General features: G+C 36.4%; 2 protein-coding genes across 2 annotated transcripts; one reads left to right on the forward strand and one right to left on the reverse strand.

Annotated features, from left to right (window-relative positions):
* Positions 1-3,085: 3,085 nt before the first annotated feature.
* On the reverse strand, positions 3,086-3,328 carry BDZ99DRAFT_402534 (uncharacterized protein; the record flags this gene model as incomplete). Its single annotated transcript, XM_033716292.1, has 1 exon — positions 3,086-3,328. A coding segment is annotated over one exon (243 nt), but the record flags the coding sequence as incomplete, so codon positions are not given.
* Positions 3,329-10,147: 6,819 nt separating this feature from the next.
* Positions 10,148-10,300, forward strand: BDZ99DRAFT_402634 (uncharacterized protein; the record flags this gene model as incomplete). Its single annotated transcript, XM_033716298.1, has 1 exon — positions 10,148-10,300. A coding segment is annotated over one exon (153 nt), but the record flags the coding sequence as incomplete, so codon positions are not given.
* Positions 10,301-12,713: the final 2,413 nt, after the last annotated feature.

Consider the following 12,713-nt stretch of genomic DNA (forward strand, 5'->3'; position numbering starts at 1 on the left):
GCGAGCTATAGGACAGCTCCCCTTCTTATTTAGACGGGAATCTTAGGTGCAGTATATTACCCGTATCTATTATAAAAACTAGGGGTGTTGAAGTTTTATACATTACTAGAGCAAGGTTGGCGTTAGCCCTTTCTTAGGGACCTGGCTTGGGTGTAATTAGGTTAGTTTGCGGGCGATAATAATGGGCGGTTAGGGATGCTAGCTGCGCCTTACCTGGTCTTAACGCAGTAACCCTGCCATTGCTAGGGTTTCTGAGCGTTTGCTTAGTTACGCGATTTGGTGTGGATTAAGGGTTAAGGGACGAGGCGTGCGGTTGTATAAGGACTGTAAGGTGAAATAGAATAGAGCAGGTTTAGGCAGAACGCAGCTGTAGTATAGCTTAATCTGCAGCAGATTAAGAAAGAAGTTTAGGTACTATATATGCATAGCGCGTGCAGGGTAGCTATACTTAAAGTACTATATTGGTTTAGGTGTGCTTAGCATAATTAAAAAGACAGAGAAACCGTGAAATTACTCTGTAAGTTATAAACCACTAATATACTAAAAATCACCCGTGTAGTAAGCTTTGTAAGCTGCTACTAACCGCCCTGCTGCATATATCGCACTCCTGTATCTAGTTGTTAGGATTGCTGAGCGTATATATACCGATCCGACAGTTTAGCGGACCGCGATGTTGGTAAAAATGCTCGTCGGCGGAGCGGTGAGGGTGTAAAGGCTTCGCCCGCCTAAATGCTTTCCACCGGTTCGGAGTGGTTTACGAGATACGGACACATGCTTTGGCGGTCCTAGACAAGGTAACTAATCACAGGTTTAGAATAGACATCCTGTAATCTGCTGTTCCTGTTGTTGTCTAGTAAGCCTTCGTCCGACTAATAATCCACTTATATCGGCACTTGTTGTTTAAATACAGTCCCTTAAAATGGGCGAAGCCGGTGGTAAGGCCTGTAAGATATTGGAATTGGCTGGTCTATCTAAGAATAGTAACGATAGAATAGAAAGGCTGCAGCTTATTAGTATTATAAGGTTAATCTTAACAGGGATATATAGTGCTTAGGAGTATAAGAAGAGGCTAGCCTTCGAGGCAATTTAGTAGTCGCTCCTAAAATCTAATAAAACGACGAAGAAATAGTATATTAAGCTGGGTTAATAGGTTAAACTACTAGAGGCAGGGCGACCTTTATAAATAGGCGGGGACAAAGTAAAAGGCAATAAGCGGCCTTCTGTCACCGACTTTAATCTAGGCGGGCGCTTATTAAACACGCTTTGTTTCACCTATAGAGGGTGGTAAGCTAGACAATATACTAAAAGCGAGTCTTAATTTCGAGACTTATCCTGCAGTTTTAATTCTTATTGCGTTAAGGTTTAAGTAATAAGGTATATAGTTATAAAAAGACTGTAAGTGAAATAGTATAGGTTTAGACAAAAATGCAGGCGTTGTTATAGCGGGGCTTAAGTAGATTAAAGAAGAATTTCAGCTATTATATACTGTGCAGCGCGCAGCTAAGTAGGCAAAGAAAAATAAGCAGGTTAAGAAAGTGTACAAGGTTAAGCAGGTAGTTAGTCTCCGAGTAGAAGGAGTAAAGTAGTGCTAAGCCTTACGCTACCTCCATCACGTAATAAGTCCGAGCACATGCTATAATATAAAACACGTCCTGCTTATACGATTCCTATTGCAGTGGCTTCCAACGTCCTCGATTAAGGTATATATACTTCGCATTTCTGGCTTTATTTAGCCCCCTTTTTCGAATTTTCGCTAATCTCTAGTAGTGCCTTCTTTGCCACTCTGCTGTGCAATATACGGTATCGCGACCGATCTACTTTCTTCTTAATAGAGGTATAACTAGTAATTGCAGTTTTAGCGGTAATAGTGCCTCCTCTAGAATAAGCGCTTTGTCGCTGTTAAGAAAAAGGTCTGCATCGCTAATAAAATTGCAACGTGTTAAGTTATCCTATATTATAAATAAGCTGCTAGGTTTTAAAAGTATACAACTACTCGGGATAGCGAATTGTTTCGGTGGGGCGGAGCTAAATACTAATGCCTAACCGGACGAAGGTTTCACTCCTATTAAGCTTTTGCTAGGTCGAATATCGATTAGATAAGAGGATGTTTTTAGAATGCGGGCTTAAGGTACTAAAGCCTAAAGCTGATTAAGCTCTGTAGTATCCTGTAATATTATAGATTTAGGTAATAATATAGAAAGCAACCTAAGTAGAGCGTAAAGAGATTTAGCCTTGCAAGACTTAGGATATATATATATAGTAAAGCACCAGGGCCTTCTATACTAGAAAGGATTAAGGTAGGAAACTTAAGAATAGATATCCGTGGCCTTATTAATAGGAGAAGAAAATGCATATATATATAGCTTACAAGCGGACAGGAATTTTAGAGCGGGTTAATATAGGAGTATAATAAGGGTCTTTAAGATATAGAAGAACGCTAGGGGGGTAGTCTAGTGCTTAAGGAAGGCGACCCTCTAATATTAACGGCTTAAGACTAAGTATAGTAAGTTATAAAAGCAAAATAGAAACGGAATAGCTATATTACTAGAAGGCAGCACGCTATTTAGATATAGAATAGGGACTAGGAGGATATGTATAACTTAGCCAGATAATATTACTTCTTCTTTAACTCTACCTCTTCCTCTTCCGTCCTACTCTTTGTCCTACTCTCCGTCCTACTCTTAGTCCTACTCTCCGTCCTACTCTCTATCCTGTTTTCTATTTTACTGCGCTGCAATATACTCTCCGGGCTCCTTATCTGCTGGCTTCTTAGCCCACCCTTTATATCTGCAGACCCAGGCCTCTTAATCTTCCTCCTTTTTCTAAAATACGGTTTAATAAAGCCAACACTTTCTTAATTCCTCTTCTGCTCCGTCTCCAGCACCGGTGCTGTCCTAGCGCCACTACTACTTGCTAAATTACTCTTAGACACTGGCAACCGGGTCGGCAATTACGGACCCAGTTGTAGTAGCAGGGTAGATTATAATCTTAAACTGTTAGAGCGGCGGCCGCTAAAAGAGCTGTAGCGGCGTAAGCGGGGCGCGGGCCTGCTGTTAGCGCGTTGGTAATGGAGATAAGGTTGCGGTTAATAGTATAGTAGGTGCGGATAATAATATTGCCTAGGTTCTAGGCTTTGCATTTGCAGGATGTTTGCCGGCGTGCTATACAGCATTACAGGACGGCCGCTAGGAGGCGAAGGTATACTAGTAGCGGAAGGGTGGAGCTGGAAAACGGGAGCGTTAGCACGGGCGCTTATTTCTTGCTCGCCCAGCTGCCAGTATATGCTCTTAGCGGACCTCCATGGGATCTGCATTTCCGAAGCAACCTTTTGCTATATTTAGTTCTTAAATCTATTTAGTATATTAGCTAGGGTTTAATAGGTTAGTAAAGGGGCAGTAAAAAAGTAGGGAGGTAGACTAAAAACGCTGTAAAACACAATATTTACAGCGTTGCGCGTATTATATTTTTCGAAGAGCAGTGGTTAAGGAGGTACCTACCAAGCGTAAAGCCTCGCGAGCTTATTTTTTTTCTCCTTGTTCTAGACTGCGCGCTTCTTAAGGTAATTCTGGTATCGGAGTCGGCAAGCAATAGCTAATTATCCTGGGAAGTGCTTCGCAATATCCTCCTATTTTATTCCTGTTCCTCTAAGCTTAATAATTAGATTATCCTCTTCTTAACCCTATTTTAACTGTCTTTTAGCTAGACTTTCCTGTAGTAATAGAGTTTGCGACGCTACGCGCTTAATAGGTGGGAGTGGAGGCGAACTATAAAATAGCGCTGGAGGTGCTGTGCCTAGCGGACTAGAGTAGAGCGGATAGAAGCTCTAGGAATACTATAAAGGGTTAAATTGCGTATATTACTGCTAGAAAACAGCTAACAGCTGCAGTACTAGTCCACCTTATATTAATAGAGCAGGATATATTAGAGAATTAGGAATATATAAGAGAAACAGTGTTATTCCTATAGATAAAGCTACTAATAGAGACTTAAAGCCTTAAGGCTTAAGCAGTAGATTAATATTTATAGCGGCTAATATAGGCTCTAGGCCAGCCTTTTTATAACTAATAGTGCTGCTTTTTCCTTCTTAAACTATATAAAAGAGTTTTAAAATAGCAGGAGATAATAATTCGGAGAATTATTAATAGTTGGGTGCTAGAATTAGATATGCAGTAGTTAAGAGCTTAATAGAAGTTCCTATATTTAATATTAGGGACGTAAACGCTTAAGTTATAAGGGAGACTGTATATAATTTAGGTTAAGCCGCACTTACCCGGGCGCTACGGTACCTAGCACTGTGTATATCTATCTAAATAAGCACTTTAGGATTTCGGGTTTTACGCGCGGGTTTAGCCAGCAGAGGATTACTTATCTAGTTCCGACGACTTTAAAATAGTATAGAGAGGACAAGAATCTGCGTATTTTAGCAAGCTAAATATTAGATAAATTTACAGCATTCTATAGTAAGGGTTTACTAGAGCAAGATAAAAGTATTATAGGAAAACTAAGTATTTATACACCTTCGCTATCGCCAGCAAAACCCGTATATATAACCCTAACCCTGTCGGCGCCCACTAGTAAAGTAAAAAACAAGGCAAATAATAAGGTAAATAATAGAAACCAGCCTTTACAGTTTGGCCCGGACGGCAGTAGTAGTTATAGTCTTATTAATTTAATAATATTCTCCTTTCTAAAGTTTTAAAATTACAACCTTAATATCTGTAGTAACTGTAAATATATACTATAAATAGTTAGATTAATTAATTATAGGCCGGGAGGTATATACTATATTTATAGGAGTTGGCGCGGGCGTATAGGGAATATATTACTTGCGTTTGTTATCTAATAGAGGAGAGAAGCCTTAATTATCGCCGCCTGTTAGAAGGGAGAAAAAACTTAAATCTATAACAGTTATATTAGGCTTAAAAAAGGCAACTAGTAAGGGGTAATATAGTAAGGCAACAAGTTAAAAGAAACGAGCTAAAGGGCGTTTTAACCGTGTCGGGCGTAAAGTGCTATATAAGCTTAAGCACTTTATTACTAATATTTTTAATCCTTATCTCAGCGTTATTAATATATTAGTGGGCGATAGAGCACTAAGTGCAGCCTCCGACCTAGGCACACCTTGTTAATCCGTTGGGGATATAGGAAATAATCCTAACTAGTTTTCTTTTCCAAAAGGTCGAAGCACAGTTTTAAGAAAGCTTAGCTTAATTAGCGCAAAATAGTGGCGAGGGTAGAGTATATCCCGTGTTTAGGGAATACGCTAATCTATATACGCTGACCGAATCGGTTAGCGTATATAGATTAGCGCATTTAGCCTTACTTATGCAATTCCTAAGCTTCTAAACCAAACGTACACTATTTAGAGATAGTAATTAATAGCGTGTATAATACTCTGCTTAACTACTGCTAAAATTGCCCTAAGTTTAGAAAGAAATAGCAGTTTACTAATAATAGGATCTCGCCTAAGATTATAAAGAAGCGGAAGCCGCAGGCAAAACGACTAAGAAAATACGTTCTAGCTATCCGGGCCGCATATATCCAGAAGATACCGAAGGCTACTAAGTGGAGTAGATAATAGGCCGAAATTTTCGGCACTAGTACGGAGTTATACGCAAAGATTATCCGTTTTCTTATTAGTGGCGCAACCTAGAACACGGCAAAAAACAATCTAAAAAGTTAATATTTAAACAAGCTTATTACTAGCGGTTTTAACCTTGCTTTAATTACAGACTTTTTAATTAAGAATACGCGGCTTTAGATATTAGTTTCCAACTTTTAGGCGCTTATTCTACTTTTATTATATATAGTTCTCCTAGATATTAGGATAGAACAGAATATTATAGATAAAACTATAGGATTGGTTTCTCTCTAGAATAGGAAGGATTATAATAAACTACGTGCTGGCGCCTTAAAAGTGAATTATGCAATTGCTAGACTTATTAAAAAGGGCTAGTCTATTTCTTATACTTCGGAATTACTCTTTCTTAGTAGGTACTATAAGCTGCTTTTAGCATCGCATGCGCTAATATATTATAGACACTTTTTCTGCAACCTCTCTAATTAAGTTAAAGAATAAGGATTAGAATGCTATCTATACCTTTCTTAAGGACGACTCTTATATAAAATATAACTATAATAATTGCCTTAGGCCCTAATTTTCTATCCTAAGTCTTATTATATCCGTAATGCGCTTGCATATTATAAAGAAGGAAATAATCTAGTATAGCCTTATTCTCTTATAAGAAGGATAATACTAACTAGTTCGCAGACTTAAGGTTATATATTTAGCCCTTAGATATATAGTTAATAACGTTTCTCTTAATAATATAGATAAGGTCTATCTAGCTCGCAAAGTATTCGTTAATAGCAATATTATACCTAACCCTTAGCCTATTATCCCTCTTCTAACCCTAGTAGGATTTTAGGAGTATATACTTAGTAAACTAGTATATAGCAGTTCCGGCTATTATTATAAAAGGAATACAACTTCCCACCAGGCCAATATAGATTCCCCTGGGAGAATATAAGAAGATTAGTTTCTAATTTATAAAGCAAGATAGGTAGATAACAACCTCTTATTCCTATTTGTATATAATTTAGATATAGGAGATAAACCAATATTAGTATATCTTAATTAGCGCTAAATATACAGTTTAACGGCCCTTCTATACTTATCTGCTATACTCTAGTACTTTAGGCCAGTCCTGTTATTCTGTCGTCTCTATAAAAATATATAAGGGTATTATAAGGAAAGGAACCGCCTTTAGTACTATTTAAAAGCCGACACTTTTAAAAATTATATTAATCGAGTCCGACCGTAATTTTGTTTTATACTTGGCCGTCTTAATTTCCTTACTTTGCAGCCGAAGTTCCGCATTCTTAAGTATATCGGCAGAAGTTTAGAGAAGATCAAAGGCTTAGATATATTAAAGAAGATTAGGGGTTTAGATGCGTTAGAGGATTCCTTTAGTATATCGGAGAATTTCTTTAAATATATTATTGGAAATAGGGAAAGCTAGAAGGAGAATAATTTCGCCTTTTAACGTCTTAAGTATGCCAGCACTCTGTAAAAGAATCGCTGGCCGACTACGTTTATTAGGTTTTAGTACCCTAATCTTCGCTCCCGCAATTATAGCTACCCTCTTTTTTATATTCTCGGACTATAATATAATTTAATAAATACAGTTATAGTGATACTGGACTATCTAATATACTATAGTCCTAGCAATCTCGCTAGTAAGATTATTAATCTCCTTAACCCACTTATACTTAAATACTTCTATACTATCTTTAATAAATAGCACTGCTATACTTTCTAAACTAGTCTCTAGAAGCAACGCGACCTCGCAGGTAAGCTTTTAGATACTTAGTGTTGTAGCTAGAACCTTATATAAGGGTATAGTAAGGTTAGGAGTTTATATAGTTATAGAAATATTAGAACCCGTTATATTAACAATATAAGAATATTCTATAAAATGCGAATTGCAAGGCTTTAAATATAATAACTAGATATAGCTCCTATTAAATGCTTAACATAGACCTCTCTAGACCCAGCGAGCGTGGAGAACTAGTAAGGCATGCGGGGCACAACACGTAACCGTGGACGCTTTGGAAGAACAATTATCCTATCCTATTCTAAGCAATTAAGAAGAAATATATTAAATAACCCCTTATGCTTAGTCTTCTAACCTATTAGATTTTTTATCTAGTTTAGAGTATTCGGAGAAAGGCCTAAAATCCGTAGTATACTATTCGGAGGGGTTTAATAACGGTAAAGAGCGCAGAGGAATTATAGCCACAGAGCCTTAAGGGGCTGGAGCGCTAACTTAAGTTTAGCTATTGCTACGCTCAGCTTCTCTGTTAATAGTTATAGTACTGCCTTTTTAGCTTATTAGATTTAAAGTGTTCGAAGTAGTGTTTAATTAACTGCTGGATATAATAGATAAGCGGGTTAGGGGAAGAATATAAGAGTTGGTGAAGATAGTGCTTATATAAATGTAAATATATTGTCTGGAAAAAGGGTACTTATACTTACCTTAGTTAGAAAATAAGAGTAAGTAAAAGTTTCGGCTTACCTAAGCTGTAAAGAATAAATTAGAAAGGTAACTATTAACCGATAATTGCTAATAAACTGTTCTAAATAATTATAGGACTTTATAGCTAGCATATCTCTATTATATATTATCCCGCTCTATTAAATAAGACTATATAGGTAATATAGGTGTTGTATTCCGCAGCATTGTCCAATATAAAGAACTTGTAAGCCGATTAACTAGAATCGGCCTCGAAGGATTCTAAATATCGCGAACTTGCTTCCCTGCAAGCCTCTTGTCAACTAAAGCATTATATCCTAAAGTATTCGTCTCCCCCTTAATAATCTATAGCAAGAGGGTAGGTTATATATATTAATACTGTTAATATACTTAAGAGCTTAATTAAGTTAGGCTATAGGATATACAGCCTTTTATTTAGCGTATTTATATTAATTGTAGTATATAAGTAATATGCTTGCGTAGCGTTAAAATAGTGTATATCGTTTATTTGCATAGTATATGCGGGGGCTGTGGACGATGTTTTAACTTGCAGGTTTATTATAGAATCTGCAAAAAGATAAGGCTGGAAAAAGGCAAAGCTTATAGTTCGATTGGCGGAAGGGCAGAGAATTCCCCCTGTTAATAAGAAATTCCTATAACCCCCTATTAATAGAAAGTTCTTATAGCCCTCTATTAATAAGAAATTCTTATAGCACCTTGTTAATAAGAAATTCTTATAGCCCCCTATTAATAAGAAACTCCCACAGCCTCCTGTTAATAAGAAACTCCTATAACCCCCTATTAATAGAAAATTCTTATAGCCCCCGGTTAATAGAGAACTTCTATAACCCCCTATTAATGGAAAATTTTTATTATCCCCGCTAATAGAGAATCTCTATCGCCCTAGTCTAGTTAGTCTACTCTTTCTCTCTGTTATTTAGCTATACGCACTGTTAAATCGATATATAAGGAATTAGATCTTATCGCCTTATATATTTAGGAAGTCCATCTCTATAATACCGCGCTTAGTAATCTGAAAATAAGAATATTAAAATTATTAGGACAGATTAAGGTGTATTATGCGCTTAAAACTACTGTAATACAATTATAGGAAAATAGTACCTTTATAAACTCCTAAAAAATAGAAAAGCTTCTTAATATTCTCTATAAAGTCGACTGCATAAGTGCTAAAAATAAACGGTGGGAGATATTGCGCTCCTTAAACTGCGAAATACTTCTATTTATTAGGTTATCTTATACTTCTTATACTATCGGCAAATTGCACCGAAATATATTTAACTACTTTATTAAAAATATCCTTAAGTACCTGTAAACAAATCCACCCCCTCTAGGTTAGATATTTTGCCAGGAGTTTAAGGTCACGATAGCAAAGGCAGGCATTTCTTAATTTAAGAGAAGTATATATCAGCATCCCCGTTGGAGGCCAATCTAGCTTACCCGCAATAAGATTATTAAGAACTAGAGTATAGTACGGCTACTTTAAATACCGAAGGCCCTTATAAGCGCCCCCGCACAGGTTTATTAAGGATTTAGAATTACTTTTCAGCGTTTAATATTCTTTAACTATAGAACAGCGTAGTAACGAAAATACTCTATAAGATATAACCTAAGGAGCTATTCTCGGCTATAGATATTCTCTATTATTAATAACTAGATAGGAGGAAAATAGGGGTATAATAAAGCTTATAGGTAGGTAGATCGTAAAGTTGTATAAATTAAAATAATAATGCTGGAACTAATATGCGAAAGGTGCGGAGACAGATATAAGCTTGCTTGCTGAAAAACATTATATATATTCTGTAGAAGGTAGGTGCCCCTACTTTAATTATAGATGCAACTTTATAACTAATTCTTAATAGAGCAAAATTTATCCTGGAGCGATTATGCTAGTCTATTAAGCACTTATCTACTAAACTCTAAGCTATCTTTAAGCTCCTTAGGTAGGCGTAAGTAGGGTAGATTTTATTATATATAAGGCGCTGCTAATAATATTTAATTTAGAAATTTAATATATATTCTTAAGAGGACCTAAAAACCTTATAGGCGATATAGGAAGCCCTATTTATAATGCAATCCAGACAAGCAATTAATGGAAAATAGAAGATAGTGTAAAAGATACGGAAATAATATATATATCCGCGGTAGTTGCTAAGGGCCAGAGCGAAGATATCTCTATTACTTTCTGGGCCGGTTGTAGAGAGGGACTTAAAGTAATTAACGCTTTTAGAATGCAGCCTACTTAGCAAGCTTTACCCAGCTATTAATTACTTTAACCTTATACTTAGCGGGAATATTATAGTCTATATACTCTGTAATATTTCTTTTTTTTTAGTATAGTTCGGTGCCTTTTGCTGCTTTAGGATTATAGACCGTGACTAAGGTACCTTCGCTGCATTCTATTCTTCTCTCGTAATCTACCGCATTAAATATTCGACCGCGGAAATATTTATAGTCTTCCTAAATGTAAATTCCAATTAGCTTTAAATAAGTTTAAGAATTTAAATAATATTAACACACCTTCCTAAGCATGCTAAATTACTGGTAATGTTTCGCGTAGGTAAGAAAAGATCTATCCTATATTATTAGCATTCCTCTACAGGTCCTAAAATAGATCCTTATAAGGTATTTGCCCGTAGGACTAGTTTAGAACGCAAGCTCTATACTAAAATAGTTAGATAACGCCCGGCGGATGAAATAGAAGGTATTATATTTAAATTCCTAACTAGAAACTAATAGGGAGTCTTAAGCTCACCCTGTAAAATATTTAGATCCGCTAAAGTATAAGGCTTAGAAAAAGAAAGGTAGTGTATAATCCTAGTAGAGAGCTGGCGTAATAGCTAGATACTAAGGGCGGTTTTCTAGTAATAATACTTAGTAATTATAAAGGTTGTATATAATTTATAGAGCTAAGAAGGTCCCAGATTATAGAAATATACTAATTTTTAGGATTAGGGTAAGGTTCGACAGAGGGGTGGTTCGATTAAATAACAACTTAATTTAGATATGCGCTAGATATAAGGCCTGCTACTTTTAGTACTATATTAGCGGCTAAACCGGCTAAATATAATATACTGCGGATGAAACAGCTTATTTTACTACTAACTTCTAACTATAACTTAATATTAATAGGCTTAAGGTTCTAGAGTGCCTAAAGCCGAGGTTAAGAGTTAGTAGAAGCCTTTTAGATACTAAGTCGGCTGGGGAGGAAAGCTATAATTCGCGCAAAGATCTGTTAGCGCGTTAGTAGCTAAGAATAGAATAGAACAGTTAATATCTACCTTAATATCTTCTAAGAATATAGCCTCTAAATGGGTGCGCCTAAAGAAAACAAAATAAGAAGTATAAAAAAGGTGGATTATAAGTTTATTTACAGAGCTACTTTAATAAACTGCGCTATAGGAAATTAGTAAAGTAGAGTTTATAGGCGTAAGGGATATAGATGTGTTGCTAAGTTAATAAAATTATATAGCTTACTCTCCGGCGTTAGTGCCCGACGGCTGCAGCCGGTTTTGCTTAAGCTTATCCTACCAGCATCTTTTTAGTATTACGTGCGTAATAAGCCGACCTGTTAAACAGCGGAATAGGAAAGGCGTCCGCTATAACGCGTATTCTAGCTAGTCTATAGGATTAGAATTACTGGCTATATATAGCTCCTTTTTACTATATATAAATAAATAATTACCTTAAAGGACTGTATAGTCGTGGCCTATTTTTATTTATAAAGGGTAATCCGATCGCTATATTATAATATAGCAAGCTAAAACTTAATCCTAAGGGTGGAAAGTTCTATAATAGATAATATAAGAGATAGGGTTTGCAGACATTTATACTCTAGAAAAAACACGTACTTTGCTAATATTAGGAAGAGCACCAGCGCGTCACGTATACAGGAAATCCGTAAAAACCCGTTTGCTCTAGTTACTCTATTCTAACTAGTCTAAACCAGAACCTAGATAAGTAGTATATTCCTTTTAAAGCGTACGCTGCGCACGTCTACTAATATACTTCCGACTACCTTTTATAGCTATAATACTATATTTCTAGAAGCTGTATTTACTGTTTAGATAATCGTATTTCCGGTAAGTACCACCCCTGCACTGGTATCGGTGCCCGACTAGGCTAATTTTCGCAGCAGTATTTCCGTTGCCCCTCTATTAGCGCCATCTAGCGGGGCAACAGAATATTAGGGCGCCCGCAATATTATGCATTCTAAAAGCGCATAACCCTAAACTTTATAACCTTAATTACCCGCATAACTATATTTCTTAATAAATTAATAAAGCGTATAGCCTAACGTCCGACAGCCTGCCTAGCCTGCAGCTAGTTTTCGCCTGGCTTAGGCAAAGCGTTACGTGCGTAATAACTACCTTACTCCCTAATTAAATGCTAAGAATTATATCCGAATTTGCGGGGTTGCGGCAGCCTCTATCTTATTTTATTCCATTTTATTTTATTTCTTTTCATATTATTTATTCTATTCTCCTACAACTCTTTAAAACCGTTTTTCGACTCTAGGGCTTTGCAAGACGGATTATGTTTTAGATATAACAAGCAAAATTGCCGCAGCTGCTGGCGTCCTATACTATTGCTATACAAAGGCGCAAGACTAATTAATTCTTAATAGAAAGATAAAGTTAGAAGCTAATTTTAATTCCC

Source organism: Mytilinidion resinicola (genome assembly GCF_010093595.1).
Source record: "Mytilinidion resinicola strain CBS 304.34 unplaced genomic scaffold BDZ99scaffold_36, whole genome shotgun sequence".
NCBI lineage: Eukaryota > Fungi > Ascomycota > Dothideomycetes > Mytilinidiales > Mytilinidiaceae > Mytilinidion > Mytilinidion resinicola.